The sequence below is a fragment of the Geotrypetes seraphini genome, chromosome 5 (assembly GCF_902459505.1).
Source record: "Geotrypetes seraphini chromosome 5, aGeoSer1.1, whole genome shotgun sequence".
NCBI classification, from domain to species: Eukaryota; Metazoa; Chordata; class Amphibia; order Gymnophiona; family Dermophiidae; genus Geotrypetes; species Geotrypetes seraphini.
In genome coordinates this window covers 205,498,258-205,521,214 of record NC_047088.1, presented here as the reverse complement: position 1 = coordinate 205,521,214, position 22,957 = coordinate 205,498,258, and the positions used below count along the sequence as shown (strand labels likewise).

Genomic DNA, 22,957 nt, shown 5'->3' with positions numbered 1-22,957 from the left:
TAGTTTTCAAGGTACACACCTTTTCCAATTAACCCAATTCTTACTGGTTTACAAATTTGGATTTTAGCTTTAATTACTCAAAATAACAAAATTCAAATAGCACCAAAAGGTTATACAAAGGAAATGAAGCCGCAAAACAACAAAATGATTGTGGAACAGAAGATCAGATGTACCAGTTTGTAGTTTAAGTGCCAAACAACTTAAAAGCAATAATCTTAAAAACAATCCACAAAGTATGTATACAGTCACAAGTGATTCACAAGATATAAACACCAGCTTACATTGGAGGCTGTTTGTAGCTTCTTAAACTACTTGGATTTTTGTGACTTTCATGATTTTATATTTAAGACAGCCAAAGACCCTATAATATCCCTGAGGAAGGCATTTCATTTTGCTGAAACACGGTCCATGTTGGGTCATTTGTATTTTATACATTATTTGTTTTTTAACTTGTCAGTCACTTGTGACTGTATACAACCTTTGTGGATTCTTTTTAAGATTATAAAGTTATTTGGACGCTTATTAAACTACAATTGGTTTCATCTGATCTTCTGTTCCACAATCATTTTGTTGGTTTGCAATTTTAATTACTCACCTTTTCAGTATCTGAGCTGAAGGCTAAATTACCATCAGATACAGTCATGTGAAAAAAATTAGGACACCCCATGAAATATTCAGTTGTTTCTTAAGAAATGATCACTTATCAATGCCAAATCTTTTTTTAAATTTATCTCTGGAAAAGAAAGTGATGTAATTGCAGATAAACCACAAAACTTTTCATTGATTTATTCATGAAACAAGATATCCACCAAAATGTATATTCTAACTGAGGAATAAATTAGGACACCCCCACATATCCTCCCACTTAAAGTAGCTCAAATCACACACAGGTGTATCACATCAGGTGCACATGATTATAACATAGTTGTTCAGCATTTTAAAGGAGGTTTTCCCTACTTAAATCTCAGACATTTAGTTTGGTGTGCTCATGACTGCTGCAGTGAGAGTGAACACCATTGTGAGATCAAAAGATTTATCTGAGGCCTTCAGAAAGAAGATTGTAGCAGCTTATAGGTCTGGTAAGAGATTGAAAAAGATCTTGAAAATATTTTACATTAGCCATTCCACAGTACGGAAAATAGTATACAAGTGGAGGACTTTCCAAACAACTGCCAACATAATAATAATTTTTTTTCTTATATACCGCCTAACTGGAAGTTCCGGGCAGTTCACAGCAAAAGAACTGAGACAAAATACAGTAGAAGACAGTGGAATACAATACAGTGAAATACGATATGATGCAGTACAATGTAATATAATGTGAAATCATCGCATAAATTTACCAAATAGATTTTTATCGATTTTCTGAACTCAAGGTAAGATTGAGATTGGGCAATTAGAGGACACAGCCAAGAGTTCATTTTCCCTGCTTGAAAAGCCAGAGTTTTGTCTAAGAAACTTTTAAAAAAGACAGGCTTTCAGAGCGGGGTAAACATACCCGAGTTTCTTGTGTTCTTATTTGATGAGAATAATTTTAGTTGGGTGGATAAGTATGATGGTAGTAGTCCGAAGAGTGCTTTATAACAAATGCAGCCAAATTTAAAAATAACTCTAGTTTCGAAAGGGAGCCAATGAAGTTGCAAGTAAAAAGGGCTTAAATGGTCAAACTTTTTAAATCCAAAGATCAGACGAACAGCCGCATTTTGAACCAGGCGAAGTCTTAGCAATATTTTCTTGGTTGATATTACAATAGTCTAAGGTAGATAGGATGGTGGATTGAACTAGTATCCTAAAGGATTACATGTCAAAATATTTTTTATGGTTCTTATGGCCTCTTTTACAAAGCCGTGCTAGCAGCTGCGCTGCGCTAACGGCCCCAAAGCCCATAGAGATTTAAAGGGCTTTGGGGCTGTTGCTGTGCGGCTTTGTAAAAGAGGCCATTAGTTTCCATAAAATAGTGAAGCATTTTTTTAGTCAGTTGGTCAGTGTGTTTCTCGAATGTTAGGTGTCGGTCTAGAGCAGTGGTTCTCAACCCTAACCTGGGGACCTCCAATCAGTCGGGTATTCAAGTTATCCCTAATGAATATGCATGAAAGAGATTTGCATATAATGGAAGTAACAGGCATGCAAATCTCTCTCATGCATGTTCATTAGGGATATCTTGAAAACCCGACTGGCTGGAGGTCCCTCAGGACAGGGTTGAGAACCACTGGTCTAGAGTAACTCCCAAGATTTTGATGTGACTTGCTATCTCAAAATTTAGACCATTGATTTGAATGGAGGTTTTCCTGAGTTTGTCATTGGAGCTAGCAAGAAAGATCTTAGTTTTCTCAGGGTTGAGTTTCAATTTGACTGAAACATCCATTGATCTATTTTTCCCAGAATATCAAGTTTATTAGGATTTTATATACCACCTATCAAGGTTATCTAAGCTGTTTTTACAATCAGGCACTCAAGCATTTTTCCCTATCTGTCCCGGTGGGCTCACAATCTATCTAGGATACTTAGTTCTGTTGAGAATGATTGTAGTGATATTAGTATAGTGATATCATCAGCGTAGATGTAGAATATCACATTGAGACTTTGTAGTAAATTAGCCAAAGGGACTAAATATATATTGAACAGCGTTGGTGATAGTGGAGAGCCTTGTGGGACTCCACACGAATTTGTCCATAGGGGAGAGTATTTACCTGCACTGTATACGTGATAAGATCTGTTTTTCAGGAAACCCTGGAACCATTTGTGTACATTACCCGTGATTCCAACTGAATTCAAGCAGGCCAAGAGTAGATCATGATCTACCAGATCGAAGGCACTGCTTAGATCTAGTTGGAGAATTAGGGCACTAGTACCTAAGCTAAATAGGTTGTTTAGTTGATTAATTAATGATGCTAGTATGGTTTCTGTACTGTGATCTGAACGAAATCCAGATTGGCAATTGTACAGGATATTAAATTTTTCTAAGTATTTGACCAATCCGTCATTTACTAATCCTTCTAATATTTTAGTAAATAGCGGGATGCTGGCTACTGGTCTGTAATTTTTTATACATGTAATGGGTCTTTCATGTTTTTGATAATGCTTGTGACTATAATTTGTCCTAGTTCCTACCCAAATCGACCTTCTTGCAATTGGAAAATGACCCATTTGAAAAGGTTTGCTCTGAAGGAAAAGGGTGCATTATTCAGTACGTTGCTAAGGCAGTTATCTAATCTACAATGCTTTTTCGTGTATTTAGAAAACAGTTTGCGAAAAAAGTTCCAATGAGGGGTGGCAAATTGGTCCCAGATCATATCTACTCTAATATCATCTACTGGTCTAGTTAAATTCAGCATGTCATTAGTCCGGCCCCCCAAATTGGCTCGTAGTATGCTAACTTTGTTTTTGAAAAAGTCTGCCAGTTTATCAGCAGTTGGGGGGCATTCCATATTTGTTCGTTTTTTGGAATTAACTTCAGAGTTTTGACTAGCTTAAACAGGTCTTTACTTTTGGTTTTTACTTCGCCAATTGTTTGCATGTAGTATTTACTTCGTTTCTCTGTGATCTTAGTTTTATATTCTTTAACTTTTGCTCTCCATTTGATCTTATCTTCATCCTTATCGGATTTAATCCGGGCTTTTTTCATCTTTCGTAGAACCCTTTTCAGTTCCGTTAATTCCTTGTCATACCAGATATTAACTGATCTATCTTTCTTAGAATATGCTCTTTTAGGTGCTATAGTGTCTAGAATATGATCATTGAGATTGTTCCAATAATTTTTTAAAAAAAATTTCTGGTCCTTCTTTAGCTTTTAATTCGTAATGTGACCAGAATCCGTTTGGTTTACCTTGTCTCTGCTAATAGTACTAGTCCTGTCAATCTGTTTATTATTTTTTAGCCCTGTTTATTAGATTTTTCTTGCCACTTTAATTTAAAATTACATAAGTGGTGATCAGACCAAGCTGTGTCACTCCACGACACTTCCATAAGATCAATTTTTGTATTAAGTTGCAGTTTTGAAGAGAAGGTCACTAAATCTAGCTGGTGGCATCTTTGATGTGTTTATTCTTGACTTGGTGTAAAGTAATCTAGATACGATAGAAAAGAAAATAGATCTTTAACATTAGCAGTCTCTTGGTCCATGTGTATGTTAATATCACCTAGAAGGTGGTGATGTGGCCCGAGCATAGTAAGAGATGAAACAAATTCATAAAAGTCATTTTTTGCGAGTTTCCATTTCTTTGGGGGGATATAGAATAATGTAACAATTAGACTATCACCTAGTGAGCCATGTGACAATCTATAGGTTAAGATTTCGTAATCGGGAGTTAATCTTGAATCTAGTTTCTCAAAGTCAAAGGAGTCATTCAAAATGACTGCCAGATCACCACCTCTCTGAGTTTCTGGATAGTGGAACTATTTTGAAACCTTGGGATAAGAAATCGTTTTGAGATCACATCGTTATCTGAGATTCACCAGGTTTCTGTGATTAGGACAATATCCAGTTTGGTGTCCTTTAGCCAATCATGTACTAGATTCGATTTATTTCTGATTGATCGATTATTCAGGTAAGTGCCCTTCAGGTAAGAAAATTTTGCACTCGGTGAGGTCAATAAATTAATGGGTTTCAGAGTTCTTAGTCTTCGTGCATAAGGTTTGGAATTATGGTGAGATGGGACAAGGACCGTAATTTGCCACGGACCTGATTCTCCATAATCATGTAGACATCGTGGGGTTCTATAAGGGACTGCGTATTTAATAGCCCTATTCCAGGAAAAATGGATTGGAATAGATTCAGTTTTAATGATTGCACAAGCCCAACTTTTAAACCAGATTAAGTAAAACATCCCAAAGGACAGTAAGTAACAAGTCAGTTTTGCCATTTCTAGTATGGGGTTTAGGATATAATTGTTCTTACCTGTTAAAACTTAAGTAGAGATATAACTTAGAACTTTAAAAAATTTTATTAGGGGTAAGGCTTAGAACGTAGAGTCTATTTGCTTCTTATATAAACTTGGTCAGGTTGAGTCTTAAAGTTGAATAAAACAAATCGGATGCATGGGGTGGGGCCTAAGGCCCTGATTGGCTGAGGCACCTCGGGCTCCTCCCTTGGGGATGGGGCGCCTGGGGGGATGGCATCAGGGAGTTGTTATTCCTCCTGCCTTTACCTTAGTTTTTGGGTGGGACCGATGGCAGGAGGGAGTGGGAACCCTCCTGCCATAATTTTTTTCAAAGCGGATGTGGGGCAAATTTTTTGGGGGATTCGGGGAGGGAAGGGGTGATGGGCACTTGTTGGGAGGGGGTTAGTAGTTCTAGATATGGCAAGAGGGAGTGGGAATCCTCCTGCTATAATTTTTCTAAACGCGGCTGTGGGGCAAATTTGGGGGGGGTTCGGGTCAGTTGTTGGGAGGGGGGGTTAATTTTTTTTAATCAGGCAGCTATTTTGCATGTTTAAAACATGCAAAATATCTGCCCGATTTAAAAAAAAAATTAAAAAGCTGACAGAAGCCCTGAGAATAGTGACAGGAGGCTGTTTCTCCTGTCACTACTGTCAGGGCTTTAGCGATCCGTGCAGTTGGTTGGGGGCATGCCTCCGATTGCCCCCATTTGCATGCAGATGGTTGGCGAATCGGTCGGCCTGTCTCCAATCACACATGGATCGGAGGGTTAGTGAATCTAGGCCTTTATTTCTTGTAAAAAAACAATCAGAGGTAAAAACTTAACAACTATTTCTTTCTTTTAAAACTTAATCAGAGGTAAAAATTAGAGTGTATGTTTCTTGTAAAAGCCTGATCGGGTTCAGTTTGAATAAGACTTATCAGATTGTAGGTTATGCAATCGTTTCCTCTTGTCGCTTCCCTCAGTTGCTTCGCAAAGGCACGCGTTGAATGTCTGAGCGCCATTAGGCGTTGGTAGATTTAAAGGTCTAGCGATCAGGTGATTCAGAACAAGGCGGAGCAAGCTCGCATGCCTAGCGCGATAAGGGCTCTGAACTGAGCCGATGTAACAAAGTCCTGAGATGAAATGGAGGGTTCTCCCACTGGTAAATTCAAAAATCCAGCGCTCAGGTGATTCAGAGCAAGGCGGAGCAAACTCGCATGCCTAGGGTTCTGAACTGAGCCGATGTAACAAAGTCCTTTAATGGTATCCAAGGAACCCAAAATTACCATAGATGGTTTCTATAGTCCCCCAAAATTTGTGCTAGCAGCCGACAGCTGTGATTAACTCACAGAAGCCACATACATTCTTCTGTTCTTCAACACTGCAAAATTGTGTTACAGAAAATACATATTCATCCCACTGCATTTTAGCTCCAGATGCAGAGGAGGCTGTCCAAGCAAGTTGACCCCCAGAGCAGACCACAAGATGCTAAAAGGAGTCTCCAAAAATCAGAATGTCTGGCCCAGAAAACACTCCAACTGAGCTCCTAAGCCACCCGAAGCATAAGGTGAGCCCAAAGCTCCTGGCCCCCTATCACACGCTGCACAGTACATGGAACAACCACCCCCTTTCAGATTAGCATCCACCACAAATCTAACATGAATCTCTAGTATCTCCACCTGAGTTGTCCATTTGTACTCTGCCAAAAAAAAAGGGGTATTGAGGCCGATGGAAGTTTTAAAAATAAAATTGGGAAATCCGAGATGGCTGCTGCAAGAGATTTTAGCGTCTAGAATGGCCCATGGAGAAAAAATGCCCAACACAAAAAAATGCAGGAAAGGTTTTGGGAGGTGGGAGACATGATCCCTAACCTCAAACCTTCAAAAAGTAATTTTAATGGACCTCCATATTTTCCCCATAGGTTGCAACAGCCTTACTCTCCGTGCCATGCTGTTATGCCTGAACTGCATAGGGAAATCTCAGATCAGAGATGAGAGAAAATTTCTGGTCTCAGATAAGCCTGGAGTCCAACAGATGGTTTGCTTTTTCAAACTGATGTCCAGTTCCCGACATGGAACTAGACCTCAAACCCTAACTGGAGCCGCGCAACATCATGGGGCGAGTAATGTAGTTGGCCATGATCCTGGATAAACTGCCACAAGACCCACTCAGTCTGTGATCAAGTCCACTGCAGATAGAACCTGGGGTGAGATTGCTCCCAAGGGAATGGACCCTGAGCTCTGAGAACTACTTATGCAGACTAGCCACAAAGGAATAATGAGAGATATGTGCCTGTGGGCTAAAGACCTCAGCCCTGAGAGTCTATCTTCTCATAGCCAGATATGCCCTGGGTGACCGCACTGAAAGCCTTCAACCAGATAATAAAACTCCCCAAAACAATAAAGATTAAATTCAAGCAGAACAGACATCCTCCCTACTCCTTGGTTGTAGAGAGTATGACTAAGGGGGTGGAGCTCATCCCAGAGTGATGGAAGGTGAAGAATGATAAACAGTGGACTGTTTAGAACCCTTACAACTAATGGGGGTTTAACCTGATGGTCTAAGACTAGAGATAACACGGGGAAAAAATTTGTCCCCGTCACCGCCCCGTCCCGACTATCGACTCTGACTACGCCCTGTCCCCATCACCACTGACCCACAGCATCCAAACAAGCCTCAGTACTGCAATATTTAGCTTATTCCTTCCTTATAAATCAAAGTTCTGGCTGCTGAACTAGAGAAATATGTTCAGCTGGCAGGGCTTTGTTTATAAATTTTTATCAATACAACTAATATACTACTTTATCCTAAAGCAAAAAACACAAATAAATAAAAAGGTTTTTTTTACCTTTGTTGTCTGGTTTCTGCTTTCCTCTTCTCTTCATTCATTTCCTTCCATCCACTGTCTGCATTCTCTGTCTCTTACATATGCTCCTTTACAGTGCCTCTCCCTTCCATCTCTCCCTCCACCCCCCCAATTGGTCTGGCACCCATCTTCTTCCCTCCGCTCCCTCCATAGTCTGGAATCTCTCTCTTCCCCAGTTCCCTTCAGCGTCTGTTTCTCCCCACCTCACCTTCCCCAGTTCCCTTCAGTGTCTGTTCCTCTGCACCCTACCTTCCCCAATTCCCTTCAGCGTCTGTTTCTCCCCACCTCACCTTCCCCAGTTCCCTTCAGCGTCTGTTCCTCTGCACCCTACCTTCCCCAGTTCCCTTCAGCGTCTATTCCTCTGCACCCCACCTTCCCCAGTTCCCTTCAGTGTCTGTTCCTCTGCACCCCACCTTCCCCAGTTCCCTTCAGCGTCTGTTCCTCTGCACCCCACCTTCCCCAGTTCCCTTCAGCGTCTGTTCCTCTGCACCCCACCTTCCCCAGTTCCCTTCAGCATCTGTTCCTCTGCACCCCACCTTCCCCAGTTCCCTTCAGCGTCTGTTCCTCTGCACCCCACCTTCCCCAGTTCCCTTCAGCGTCTATTCCTCTGCACCCCACCTTCCCCAGTTCCCTTCAGCGTCTGTTCCTCTGCACCCCACCTTCCCCAGGCCCCTTCAGCGTCTGTTCTTCTCCACCTTTCCTCCCTTTCTCCCTCCCTGTCCCTTACCTTTGCGGCAGGCAATTTCTAAATTTGCTTCCTACGAGCAGCCGGAGCGTTGAAATCGTGTGTGGCTGCAGGAAAGGTAATCTCTGATGCAACTTCTGGTTACGTCAGAGATGACCTTTACGGCAACCACATGCGATTTCAACACTCCAGCTGCACGTAGAAAGCAAATTTAGAGAAATTGCCAGCCTCGAAGGTAAGAGGCAGGGAGGGAGATGCTCAGCCGATGGCTATCAGTAAGGAGGGAGGGAGCGTGATCAGAACTACGCACATTCCCTCCCTTAACTATGGAGACAAAGCCATTCGCCACTCCACGGTGAATGGCCTTGTCCCCGTAGCCACGGTGAACACTGTTCTCCCCCACACTGCTTCGGTGGGTTACCTGTGGCTTATCCTGGGTAACAGCCACCATGTCATTCTCTAGTCAAAACTACCACTGTTGCACAAGTAGTTTTATTTAAATAAAATTATTTTTTAAAATATATTTATATTTACATATGGATTACATGACCAGTGCAATGCAGTATGCAGCTTTTATGATTATGCGTAGTGCTTTCTTGATTAGGTACGGAGACTCAGAAGGAAATTTTTCCTATAGCTTAGTTAGGAAGCTTTGTTTAATAGGGGTAAAATTTTTCTTAAATATTCAACGAAAGATTAGGTTCTTACCTTTGCTATTCATTTTTCTTGTAAATCCTCCCTTTATTCTGGGACCAGTGGGTTTAAGCATCCCCTGTTGCCAGGCACTGTAGGAAGCCTCAGATGGTTGAAGTCTTAACTCCTCCATCTGCTAGCATATCCTGGAGCTGCCAGATAAAGAGACAATCTGCACTGTCAGAAAGGGGGTGCTAGATCCAGTCAGGTGGCACTCTTATCAAGGCTGGTCTGAAACTTAAATCCAGGTTACCAGTACTTCAAGGCAGGTGATCAGCGTATCAGATGGGTTCCCGGAATTAAGGGAGGATTTACAAGAAAGAAGATTAGCAAAGGTAAGAACCTAATCTTTTGTTCTTGCACAATCCCCCTTTATTCCGGGACCAATGGGACGTAACAGAATTTTCTCTTGACGGGCTAAGGGAAGGAACACTTTGTTCTGTCTCATGTGAAAACAAATTCCCTGGTACTCCAAATCCTGGGTGGGCTCTAAGTGACTCTTCCAAAGGTTGATCACCGAGCCCAGATGCTGCAGCAAGTGAACCCCTGCTGAACTGCCTGGATCCCCTCAGAGAGGGAGCTGATCAGCCAATCGTCCTTATACAGAAGAACCAGGAGACCCAAAGAGCGGAGATGTGCAGCCACTACCACAATCACCTTGGTGAAGGTCCTGGGCGCCGTAGTCAATCCGAAGGGAAGAGCTGCAAACTGAAAATGCTGCTCCAAGACATGAAACCACAGACACTTCCTGTGCGCCGGAAAATGCAGATATGAAGATATGCCTCCATGAGATCCAGGGAGGCCAGGAACTCCCCCGGCGCCACCTTCAGTGTCGCATTGACTATTTTGAGATCCAGGATCAGTCTCCAATATTCAGAGCCTTTCTTTGGAACAATGAAGTATATCGAGTATCTCCCAGAGCCCAAGTCATCCTCTGGCACAGGCTTGATGACTGCAAGATCTAACCATCTGTGGACCGTGGCCTGCACCCGAAGCACCTTCTCGGGCAGCCTGCAGGGGAATCTAGAAAGTGCTCGGAAAGAAGACGGAAAAACTCCAATTTGAGCCCATCGCAGAGTACCTCCAAGACCCAGCAGTCGGATGTGACAGTCTCCCATTCCGTTAGGAAGACAGACAACCACCACTTGATGCGCGGGAGAGGGGCCGGAGGCCTGACGTCAGAACTGTTTCTTGGGGGGGGGAGGGGTTGCTGGACATCTGTTTGAAGACTGCTGACAGCCAGAACCTCAAAATGGGTCCTGGAAAACAAAGGGTTCCTCTGTCCTGAGGGGTTAGGACCAGCATACTGGTGAGGATGTCAGAATGGACGAAAATTAGAATACCCCAAACTCCTGGCGGGACGTGACTTATTTCAGGGCAATGCCTTCGGCTTGCAGTCTTGTACACTTGCTATAAGATCATCCAGACCAGAAATTGTCCCTTAAAGAGCAACTTGCTCATGGTGGCCTTAGAGGAGGAGTCCCCAGACCACTGCCAGATCCACAGCATCTTATGGGAGGACACTGAATAAGCGCCCAGCTTGGCGAAAACTTTCAGAATGTCATAAGGCATCAGCCATATAATCAACCTGAGATGAGAAAGCCCAAATTATGCAGTACCACATTGTCAGGGTCCTGGTGAAATTTGGAGTGGCACGCCCGTGCAATGAAGGACGAGGCTGTCACCACCTTGACCCCAGCCGCAGCCAATCAAAAAGGCGCTTAAAGATGAAATCCACATTCCTGTCCTGAACATCCTTCAGGACCATTCCTCCATCAGAAGAGAGAGAAGTACGCTTGGTAACCTGAGCCACAGCTGAATCCACCTTCAAAGAAGCAAATCACTTGGTAAAACTGCTCACCAGATTATCCCAAACATCCGACAGGATACAAACCACATTGGTGTTATCAGGAAAGGAGGCAGTTAGCGGCCTCTGATCACTCAGGAGAGAACATTCCTCCTGGACCAGCTGCAGTTCTAATTCCTGAAGATTCTGAAATGTGGTCCTCCAGACGAGCAGGTTTGAAGAACCTGCGCATGGTGGGATCAACAGCCAAGTCCCAGGACCCACACAGATCCTGATCATGGAGCTCTGCCAAATTTGCCATATCAGTGGCCACCGCCGAACCTCCCTGCGAAAGCAGAGATAGAAAGAGTGCCCAATGCAATCGCAGGCATCGCCCTTTTACGCTCCGGGGTTCCCGCTGGGGAACCAAGTGACAGACTCGGGCTGAGTGGCTGCGAAGCACCTATCGACTGTCCAGACGTCAGTGGGGTGACCACAGGCATGGACTTCTTAACTAAATATGCCTGATAGAGCATATTCACAAATTCCGGGGACAAAAGGTCTCTTGTAGCGATATCCACCCTGTGTACCTCAGATTTACGAAGCTTTTCTCTGGAACTGCACTTGTGTTTCACCAAAACGCCGCCAGTGTTCTCCCGAGAGCCCCTGACATGATTTTCACAGAAATTGGGGCAGAAGGCTCAAGTAGGGTCTCCCTAGAGGAGGAAGGCACCACATCCATGCAAGCTTCGCCCCCCTCATGGGCCACAGCACATGTGGAACATGGCTGTGTAGAAACCATCTGCCACAAATGAGGTATGAATCCGACCCTTCTCGACCTGAGGAGGCCATCTATGAAGTTTGGAGCAAAAGCGTACCTTCTAACTATAAAAAATATAGTTTTATTCAAATTGGGAAAATCCAAGATAGCCACTGCAGATGCCGATTTTATAATAAAATGGCCCGGGAAAGGAACAGGAATCCCTAAAAAACAATGATTTGGGGATTTTAGAGATGGGGAGGGGTAGAGCATGCAGGAAAACCACTCAGGACCGCCTCTTTAAGAACTCCCAAAATCGCCAGAACTGGCTGTCACTCTGTTACTCATTGTGCTGAATGGGAGAGAATACAAGCAATGCTGAAACAGCATGGGGGGGGGGGAGATCTAAAGCCGCTGGAAGCTGGAAAGCTGGAATTCAAGTCTTCTGACTGCTCTACCAGCCTGACCACAATGGCTGGTGACCTCCGCCACCCTCAGATACGCCACACAACCACCTAGTGGAGGCATGCAGTCCAGCTCCGATTCCGGTCATGCTTCCACAGAACCATTCAGCCTGTGCTACACCCACTAGCGGTTGAACCTGGGGTGAGCTAGTTCCCAATCCTGGAGCTCTGATCTGACCTGAAGGTTGTCCAGGAGCCTTACTGCAGCGCAGGGAACCCCCCGAAACAGACATTCTCCAATGGGCTGTGATCACCTGCCACAAGGATATCCCCGCAGGGAACTTCCACAGCATGTGGGCAAACCCACGAAAGAATTATCGAAAAAATTACTGAAAACTAGTAAAAAAACAAACAAACAAAAAACAAGCAGAAGAGATAAGCTTCTACAGGCTTGGCGTGCAGAAAGCAAGACTGGAATCTAAGGGGCATACTCCAGGATATGCTAGCAGAGAGAGGAGTTAAGACTTTCTACAGTGCTACAGAAGCTTTCTACAGTGTCTGGCGACTAGGGATGCATAAAACCCACTGGTCCTGGAATAAAGCGGGATTGTACAAGAAAATAGTGATTTGGGGAGATAGGGGATCTGAACCCTAGCCACAGAAACTGTGAAAAACGACTTAAATCGTTCCACAAGCCACCCCCAAAGTTACCATAGGAAATAATGGAGGTTTACGTACAGTTCTGTAGTGCCTTGCCTGCCAGCATTATTAACAGCAGCTGAATGGAGAAAAAGGATTTTCTGCCTCAGAAACTGCTCTAAATGACCAGAGATGAAGATCTTAAGACTGCCAGTTGGCCGGACACCGAGTATGACCTCCACCCCCACAGATCCTTGCCATGCAGTTGGGGACGGGAAAAAGCAGCTTACGCCTTGAAACCCAGGTGGGTTTCCCTCTAGATACGTACAGCCTGTGCTTAAAACCCCTGAGAAAGCAAACTTGCAGGGAAAGGGATCCCGAGTTTAGGAAGGGTGGCACACAGCAGGCTGGCTTCACAGTCCCACCAGTTTCTCTGTGAAACAGCAGTCCGGCACCGCAGGATTGTATTTTTTCTTCCAACACGGGACCACCAGAAAGGGGTCTCAAGGCACTGAAGTCAGAGAGAAGGCAAATTAAGCAAAAAAAAAAGAAAGAAGCAGAGCAACTGCAAAAAACTTCTGCACAGATTGCTTGCAGAAATTGTAACTGGATATGTTTTCTAGCTCTCAGGCTAAGGGAATGGAGCACGTGTTCAGCAAAGTGTTAACTTTCTGCAACTCCTGGTTTGCGAGTTGGGATTCAACACCTACCTTATGGAATCCAGAAGGGACATAACAGAAACTTATTTGAGTCCTATGTGTGGAATGAGGAGCATTTCTGAGAATGCTACTTTGGAGATTCTAGATTTTATCTATCCAAAACTTAAGTTTGGCTTCTACCTCTTCCTTCCTGCACTTTTGTATACCACTGGTACCCTTATGTGCTAAGACAGTTTATTCCTCCCCAGCACTATCTAAAATCTTATGTAGATGATACATAAGTCTACTATCATTCCAAAGAGCAGGTAGTGACCATGAAAGTCTTGTGTCCAGTCACTGAGCTATCTATATACCTAATGATTGAACTGCCACTACTATTATTTCTATAGAGCTACCAGACGTACGCAACGCTGTACAGAGTCACAAAAAAGAAGAAAACAGTCCCTGCTCGAAAGCGCTTACAATGTCATGGATACAGTTAAGGGGAACAGTTAATCAACTGGCTGGGTTGGAGGGCAGAGTAGGGTTAAGGATTGAAGGCTATATCAAAAAGGTGGGTTTTCAAGTCTGCTTTTAAACAAGGGAAGGGGCTTGACAGAAACTCAGGTCATTTATTCCAGGCATAGGGGGCAGCAACTAGATGAAAGGAAAGAAGTCTGGAATTGGCAGTAGAGGAGAAGGGTAAAGCTAAGAGCAGCTTATCTGAGGAACGGAGTTCTCTGGAGGTATATAAGGAGAGAGAAGATAGGAAAGATATTGAGGGGCAGCAGAATGAACACATTGTAGGTCAGCAACAGGAGCTTGAACTGTATGTGATGGCAGATGAAGTGAAGTGACTTAAGGAGAGGGGCAACATGAGTGTAGCGAGGTTGTGCAAAACTCTGCTGCACGACATCTTCCACCAGATTGCAAGGGGGAGAGGCAACACTGCGGGATACCAGTTAGAAGTAGACTGCAGTAATGCAAGCATGAGGTTATGAGAGCTTGGACAAGGGTCCAGGTAGTGTGCTCAGAGAGGAAGGGGCAAATTTTGGTAACACTGAAGAGATAGAAGCAACAGGTCTAAGTAGCTAGTGGATGTGTGCAGAAAATGAGAGGTCGGAATCAAAGACGACTCAAAGGTTGCAAGCAGAGGAGACAAACAATGACAGTATTATTTACTGAGGAGGAGGAGGAGCAGAGGGTTTAGGAGGAAAGAGAAGCAGCTTAGTCTTGGACATACCATATTTTTCACTCCATAAGATGCACTTATTTTCCCCCCCAAAGTAGGTAGAAATAATGGTGCATCTTATGGAGCGAATACCCCCCTTATACCTTTTTTATCTCCCCCCCCCGCACCTTTCTTTAATTGCCGGCAGTCCAGCAGTCCTTGTGGAGTGAATACCCCACCCACTGCACCTTTTTTTAACACCCCCACACCTTCCTTTAATCGTCGGCAGTCCAGCGAATACCCCACCCCGCACCTTTCTTTAATCGCCAGCAGTCCAGCGCTCCATATGGCGCGAATATCCCACCCACTGCACCTTTTTTTAACACCCCCACACCTTTCTTTAATCGCCGGCAGTCCAGCGCCGGTCTCCACCCCTTCCTTCTCAGCAGCGGGGTTGTTGATAGTGTCCCGCCTTCCGATTGGCAGAGGGCAGACAGAGGGGGCGTGTTCGTAGGCACGCAGGCACTATGGAGATGAAGTGGCACAACACTTGTTTCCTGCGGTGCTTTGTTTTCCTTGCAGGCTCCGCTCCGGACTTATTCCTGTTTGCACTGGGGAAGTGGCGGGGCTCCGAGCAGCACAATCAACCCTGGTGGAGGCTGAGAAGACACGGTGGCTGTGGCTCCCCCCAGGCTGACTTCATCTCTCAACTGCTGCTACTACGTGTGCACAGCATTGCACATGAACCCGCAGGGGAGATCACAGAGGCCCGCAAGAGAAGAGGACTTGGAGGTGCTGGACCCAGAGGAATCTCTCTTTTCCGCCGGGGTTGCTCCCCTCGGTCTTTGGGCGCTGGCGGGCTGAGGACTTTAAATTTATTTTCCAAGTTCTGCAAGATGACGGGAAGCTCCTGTCCTGCGACAAGTTGCTGCAATATAGTCTTCCCTCTCCGGGCCTTGCTTTTGCTCATGGTCAATTATGGCATTATGTGCAGTCTCTTCCTGGGGGTTCCCTTTCACTGGATTTTGGACTTCGCTTTCATGCCTTTTTGGAGGAGGGGGGAGGATCCTGAGCCTCAAGTCTCAGTTTCCTTTTTTTCATAAACAGCTTGGTGCTCTTGGGCCTCCTCTGGATTTCTCCTTTGTGTTGGAGGCTTGGCAGAGGGATTTGGGTCGGATTTTTTGCTTCAAGCTCTTAGCTTTGGTGCATAGTGCTGAGCTCCGAGAACGCCACTACAGGACCTTGTTGAGAGCGTATACCTCCCAGAGTCAGGCCTACCATATGGGCTGTGTTGATACCCAATACTGTCTTACTTGTCACATGGAGGTGAATTCTTACTTTCATAGACACTGGAGTTGTGAAAGTATTCAGGGCTTTTGGGGGGCTTTGGCTTCCTTTCTTCGGGGCCTGTTGCGTGTCCATGTCCCTCTCTCCATATTTCATATGCTGTTTACTCATTTCTCTATGTTTTTTGTTTATACCTCTGCTGAGAAATTGTTTTTGAGTAAATGTTATATTTTGGGGAAAAAGTGTATTTTGAATTTCTGGTTGGCTGATGTTCCTCCCTCCTTCTGGCATTGGAGGAATAAATTACACGAACTCCTGGGATGGGAGGCCACCATGGCTTATTCCTCTCGCCACAGAAGCAGAGACTTTGTTCATATTTGGTCTCCTTATTTGGACAGTTTGCCTCCCCGGAGTTGTAGTCGCATTTTGAACCGACTGCAGTTGTATCCTACCCAACCTGTCTGACCTTGAGTGGTTTGTTTTTTTCTTTCTGGTTCTTAGAATTGGGGGTCTGCTTGGGAGGGAGGGGGGTTGGGAATAGGGGCGCCTTTGTAACCTAGGAGGACATCAGAGTCCAGTCCTCTTGGGGGGGGGGAAGCCCTGTCTTGTTTATTTCAATTCTTGTCTGCCATTTTGCATTTGTTGGTGTGTGGTTTGTTCTTGTTAATAAAACAGATTTAAACAAACAAACAACAAAAAAAAGGTACGCCTACCACCAGATGCACTTATGTGTAGAGGAGGAAAAACCAAGAAAAAAGTTCTTAACCATTTTTTTTCTTGGTTTTTCCTCCTCTACACATAGCTGTGTCTTATGGTCAGGTGCATCTTATAGAGCGAAAAATACGGTATTTAGTTTCAGATGATGGCAAGACATCCAGGCAGCAATGTCAGCCAAACAAGCAGATACTTTCTTGGACTTTAGATGAAATTTCAGGTGTAGAGAAGTAAATCTGGAGGTAGTCAGCATATAGGTGATACTGGAAGCCATGGGAGGAGATAAGGGCACTAAAGGAAGAGGTGTAGAGAGAGAAAAGAAGAGGTCCTAAGATAAAACCTTGGGGTATGCCAACCGCTAGCAGGGTAGCAGAAGAAGAGGACAAACCAACACTTACACTAAAAGTTTGTTGGAAAAAGGTAGGAGGCAAAACAGGAGAGGACAGATTCATGGAATCCAAGTGAGGATAGTGTATCAAGGAGTAAGCTGTGATTAACATTATCAAAGGCAGTATACTAACCCTTCTTCCTTAGGCACATACTCTTAAAGAGATCAACTTCAGGTGATGCATTGCAAAGATGCAATAATCTTTTGCGAAGAGAAATCTTGGCTACACTTCCTGACACATCATGGTGATATTCTTTTGGAAGACTCTCCTCCTAGTGCTTCTTTATGAGAGTAAAATGCTGTTTACTCATAGCAAAACTTTGAAAAATCTACCCCTTAAATGTCTTTACATTAGTCATATTATAAAACTTCATTAATGAACAGTGGTCATTTAAACATCTCTTATTCACTCAAAATAGCAAACAGCAAGTGGGCAATTTTCAGTAGACCAATCAGATGCAGTATGCAAGCACCCTTAACAAGCACACATTCTAGTTAATATTCAAAGAGAAAATACCACTCTTTGTAAGAACACATGTCGTTTAAAACATATCCAGGGGAAACCTCTTGAAACCATGTAGGGGTGCAGCACAGAAGTCTATGCATAGTTAGGTGAGAGTGCCAGTGAAGTCTTTTGAACATGTAACTTGTAATTAAACTATTTTTACTTCTGCCAGAGCTTGCCTACAGTACAGAACTCATTTAAAATGTCTGTGATCCAACATTATAAAATTAATGGAAAGAGAGAATAAAGCATGCATCTAGCCCAAAGCTATAAATTCTATTTTTCATATAGCCCTTTCCCTGATAAGCAATTAATGTAAAACACACCCAATACATCATAGAAGCAACGCTGAACCTTTAATTATTCCAATATAAAAGTAGTTCAATATGTACCTGTATATTTCCTATTATAGATATATGAAAATCACAAAACCAGCTAAACCACTGAAAAATTCTTACCTTAACCTTAAAACAAGATTTACTGCTGATGGGACTTCTGAATATTGATGGCTTTCATTAGATTGCACCTTTAAGAAATCAAATAGTTAAATTCTTACAGAAAATAGTGAAATGTTAAAAAGGGTCAGCATTACTACCATGCAAAGAGATCTTCCAGTGAAGGAAGGTTATCATCAGATAATAATAATAATAATCAGGCTGTAAAATTCTATGCGGTTTACAATAGTTAAAAAAACAAAAGTTGAATAGAACTAAAAAAAATTAAAAGCCAATAATTAGACACACTAAAATGATCAAAATAGTGCATAATAAAATTTTTACGAATTAGCTGCCTAAATACTTTGAAAACAGATGGTTTTAGATGTCTCCTAAATTCCCCATAAGTGTCAGTAAGCAAAAGCAATTGTTCTAAATCCTTACCCCATGCTGCTTGATATGAAAAAAAAATTTGATGTTTTAATGATTAACAAAAGGTAAAAGGCCATAATTAAATCCATCAACATACTAAGGTATGGATTCCAACAAGCCTTTTACCTTGTATACCAATGGTTCTTAAACCTGTCCTGGGGACCTCCAGTGAGTCGGGGTTTTAAGATATCCCTAATGAATATGCATGAGGCAGATTTGTATGCCTGTCACCTCTATTATATGCAAATATGCCTCATACATATTCATTAGGGATATCTTGAAAACCCCCAGGACAGGTTTAAGAACCACTGTCACACAAATGTGAGAATAAATGCTTCAGAGAATCATGCCCTAATTTGTAAAACTGAAGCTAAGAGAATAGTTAAATGTGATTGTTGCAGTTGTCAGTCTTGAGTCTAAATCTGACATTTCAGCCATTGTGCTACTGCTTTCTTCAGTGTATACAGTTCTAATTCAGTTACTGTTTCTGTATCACAGCCATAGCATATCATACCATACATCTTATCAATTAAAACAAAAGAAAACTCATTTTGAGACTATTACATTACATTACAGATTTCTATTCCGCCATTACCTTTCGGTTCAAAGCGGATTACAAAAAGAGTTATGGAAGAAGGGTTACAACGTTCAGAGAAGGTTTCCAAGAGAGGGAAAAAGCACTAGGATCTGGGGTTAGGGAGGGGATGGTAAGAAAGGGGGTTAAGCTTTATCATGGTATTAAGCTTTATTAAGGGATTTCTTGAAGAGTATAGTTTTTATTTCCTTTCTGAACATCTTGTAGTCTGGGGTTGTTGTCAATAGGTTGGAGACTTGGTTGTCTATCTTCGCTGCCTGAGTGGCCAGTAGTCCGTTGTATAATTTTTTCCGTTTTACTTCTTTGATTGGGGGGTAAGTGAATGGGGTGTATGTTTTTCTATGCCTGGTAGAGGTGGTTTGGATGAGGCGGTCGTTTAGGTAGGTTGGGCTGTCTCCATTTATAGTTTTAAATAGTATACAGTAGAATTTAAATTGTATTCTTTCCTGGATTGGAAGCCAATGAGAATTGATGAATGCCTCAGTAATGTGATCATGTTTTTTCAATGAATAGACGAGTCTCAGAGCTGTATTCTGAATTGTCTGTAGTTGTTTAATCATTATTGCAGGGCAGGGGAGGTAGAGGATGTTGCAATAGTCTAGGATACTTAGGATTAGAGATTGTACTAGGAGCTGAAATTGTGTTTTTTCGAAGAATTTTCGGACTTGTCTAAGGTTTCTCATAACTGCAAAAGATTTCTGTATTGTTTTGTTAATTTGTGATTGCATGGTGCAGCCTCTGTCAATAATCATACCTAGAAGTTTTAGGGTGGTTTGCAAAGGGTAGTTGATAGAGTTGATTTCTAAGCTGGTTATGGTTGGGATTTTGTTATTTTCTAGGAGGATGAATTTAGTTTTGTCTGGGTTGAGTTTCAGTTTGTGGTCTTCAATCCAAGTCGTAACTGTAGCTAGAGTTCTGTGTAGTGTGTCTGACATTAAGAGCATTGGTTGGTCGAAAGGAATGAGGATGGTGATGTCATCAGCATAGCTATAAGAGGATAGGCCTTGTTTGTTCAGGTAAACGCCAAGAGAGGCCGTATATAGGTTGAAGAGAGTAGGGGACAGTGGGGACCCTTGTGGAACGCCGCAGGGGTTGGACCAAGGTTTGGATTTTTCTTTCTCTGATTTTACTTTGTATGTTCTGGATTTTAAGAAACCTTCAAATCATGAGTATACTTTATCTGAGATGCCTATTGAGTCCATGATTTGCAGTAGGATGTTATGGTCTACCAGGTCAAATGCCGCCGTCAGGTCCAACTGTATGAGCAGCATTTTTTTTCCAATGCTGAGGTGTTGTCTTGCTGTGTCAATAAGGGAGCCTAGTAGTGTCTCTGTGCTGGTTAGTTCTGAAGCCGGATTGTTTGGGATGGAGTAAGTTATGGTCCTCGAGATAGTTGGTGAGGAATTTGGCTACTAATCCTTCTGTTTGATATAGAGGTATTGAGGCTATTGGTCTGTAGTTGGATGAGAGGTCTGTTGGTCCTTTTGGGTCTTTTAAGATTGGGGTGATGATGATTTCGCTGAGGTCATTCAGGAAAATGCCATCTGTGAGCATGGTTTGTATCCAGTGTAGGAGTAAGGTACGGAACTTAGTGCTCGCTAATGACAGGCGATATGGCGGGCAGTGGTTGAGTTCACATGATGCGTGGCTGTACTTATTGTAGAGTTTGTTGAATCCGGTCCAATGTATCTTAGGGAATTGGGACCAAGATCTGTCTGCAGCACAAGATTCATTTTCTGTAGGGAGTATTGTGACTTCAAGTAGGTGGGATGGGTTACTAATGAGAGTAGCTCTGGTGTTTGTAATTTTATTCTTGAAGTGTTCAGCTAGGAGGGAGGCTGAAGGGGAGGAGTTATTGTTAGTGGTCAAATAGGGTATGGTGTTAGTTAGATCTTTTAATATTTGGAATAGTTTTTTGGTGTCTTGGGTTTCCGTGCCTATTAGGTTGGTGTAATGTTTTTTTCTCTTTTCTTTTAATAGAAGTTTGTATTGTTTGTTAATTTTTTCCAGGCGGTTTTCGTGTGATCTTGGTTGGTTTTTCTCCATTTTCTTTCCAGACGTCTACATTGTCTCTTGAGTAGGAGTAATTCTTCGTCGAACCATTGGTCTGATCGTCTGCATGTTCTGGTTTTGGTTTGAAGTGGGGCTTGTTCATCAAGGATGTTGTTGCTCAAATAGCCCCAGTGTGAAATGAAGTCTTTGGTGTTATCTTCTTGGATTGTTTCATCTACTTTTGACCAGAAATGGCGGGCTCGATGCGTTTGCGTGATGTGTAGGTTACTATTTTGGATATTGGTTTGGATTTGTTTTTGGTCCAGATGATGTTGAAGGTGTAAGTGTAGTGGTCTGACCAGAGGGATGGGGACCAGGTTCCATTAGACGTTTGAATTTCTGAAGTAGATGTTTGATGGGTCATGAAGGCTGCAATGTCCAGTTGGTGTCCTTTCTCATGAGTAGTTTGTGGGTTTAAAATTTGGAAGGATAGGGCATTGAGGAAAGAAAGTAGATTGTCTACTGGCTTGGATGAATGGTCTTCAAGATGGAGGTTTAGGTCTCCTAGGATAAGATTGTGTGCTGCTGTAAGTGAGTTTTGGTATATGAAGTTTTCAAATTCGGATCTAACCATGGCCCAGTTTCCCGGTGTTATATAACAGAGCATGCAGTTTAGTGAGTTTTTCAGTGCGATGGAAGAGATTTGACATGCTAAAAGGTCCATGTAAGGGGTGGAAGATTTTTCCAATATGTTTAAGGTTAGGGAGTCTTTGAGTAAGATCGCTAATCCACCTCCTCTTTTTTTCTCTCTGCAGGTCACTGTAATTTTGTATCCTTGAGGGCAGACCTCTGTAATTCTTGGGTCTGTGTCCGATGTTAGCCAGGTTTCTGTGAGGAAGAGGCAGTCTAGGTTTTCGTTTTTTATCCAGGTTTTTATAAGTTCTGTTTTTGGACCTAGGGCTCTGACGTTTAAGTAGGCACAGTTAAGGGTGGTGGTTTCTGTTTGGTGGTTGTGAATCGTTTTAGGGTAGATGAGTGAATTTGGGTTATGGTGCGGTTTGGTCTTGGGTTGTGTTGCTCTATGGCAATTCATTCTTAATTCTAAAATTTCTCTTCCATATTGCAAATATAATCATGTATAGTTATTCACAGCAATTACACAGGCATACCTGAGATTCTTGTACAGTCAGATGTTCTACACATGCTGCGATATCACTAGCATTCAAAGTGCTCTGTCAAAAAAGAGTTGTTTTCTACATGAAGTTACTTCATCAAAATTACCCACACAGTACAACAATACATGAGTATTATACAACAAAAACCTAAGTATGTACATGCAACATACTATAGCTAAAATCCTAGATATACTATACTGATTATCTCAATGTGTAACCTTGAACAAATTATCCTCCCAGTGACAGATACCATCTTATGATTTATCTTATGCAGTACTGTGAACACAACAGCACTTATATAATTCAAATGTCTTGTTATACATATATACACCAAGTGTGACCCAAAAATAGCTTACAAGAAAATAAACATCATGTTGATGTTTATTTCATTCACTTGATGGATCGCACAATTTTGGGCAGCCAAGTCATGGCTATTTACAAAATAACCAAAAAGCATTAAAAGAAAATACACTGTTGAGTCATATTGTTACGGTTCTTTCTGAGAGGAGAGAAAGAGGGAAGAGGACATTCTCTCTCTCTCTTGCTTCAGTGGGAATTTCAGTTCAGGTTTTGAGTTGGTTTCAATCTTACTTCACAGACCATCAGTCCAAAGTGACCTTCAATAGTTCATCATCTTTTGATCTTGTGGCATTCCACAAGAATCAATACTCACCACTCCTTTTCAATATTTTTTCTTTCACCCTTGATAACATTTGATCAATCAACTGGTCTGTCACTATACGCATACGCCGACGACATAATTCCTTTACCCACTAGACACTGAGAACCCCAATGGTATTTCTGATTTAAACTTAAAACTAGAACAAATTAGCCGCTGGTTAGGTGACATGATGTTACTAACATCAACAAAACAAAAACAATGCTGATCCTATGGAAGGAAGATCTTACAAAAAAATCACTAATTCAGATAAA

At 42.6% G+C, this 22,957-nt stretch overlaps 1 protein-coding gene across 6 annotated transcripts in view; it reads right to left on the bottom strand.

Moving 5' to 3' along the window:
* Window positions 1–22,957, bottom strand: part of STK39 (serine/threonine kinase 39) — a 238,268-nt gene that overhangs the window by 50,003 nt on the left and 165,308 nt on the right. For all 6 annotated transcript variants that reach the window (XR_004539616.1, XR_004539615.1, XM_033946332.1 and 3 more), the window contains exons 13-14: window positions 22,019–22,081; window positions 17,855–17,922 (exon numbers count right to left, since the gene is read on the bottom strand). Coding sequence is in view for 4 of the 6 variants with exons in the window: in XM_033946332.1 (XP_033802223.1) it covers window positions 17,855–17,922; window positions 22,019–22,081 (131 nt within the window). In the remaining 2 variants the exon portion in view is untranslated. The remainder of the gene's footprint in view (window positions 1–17,854; window positions 17,923–22,018; window positions 22,082–22,957) is intronic.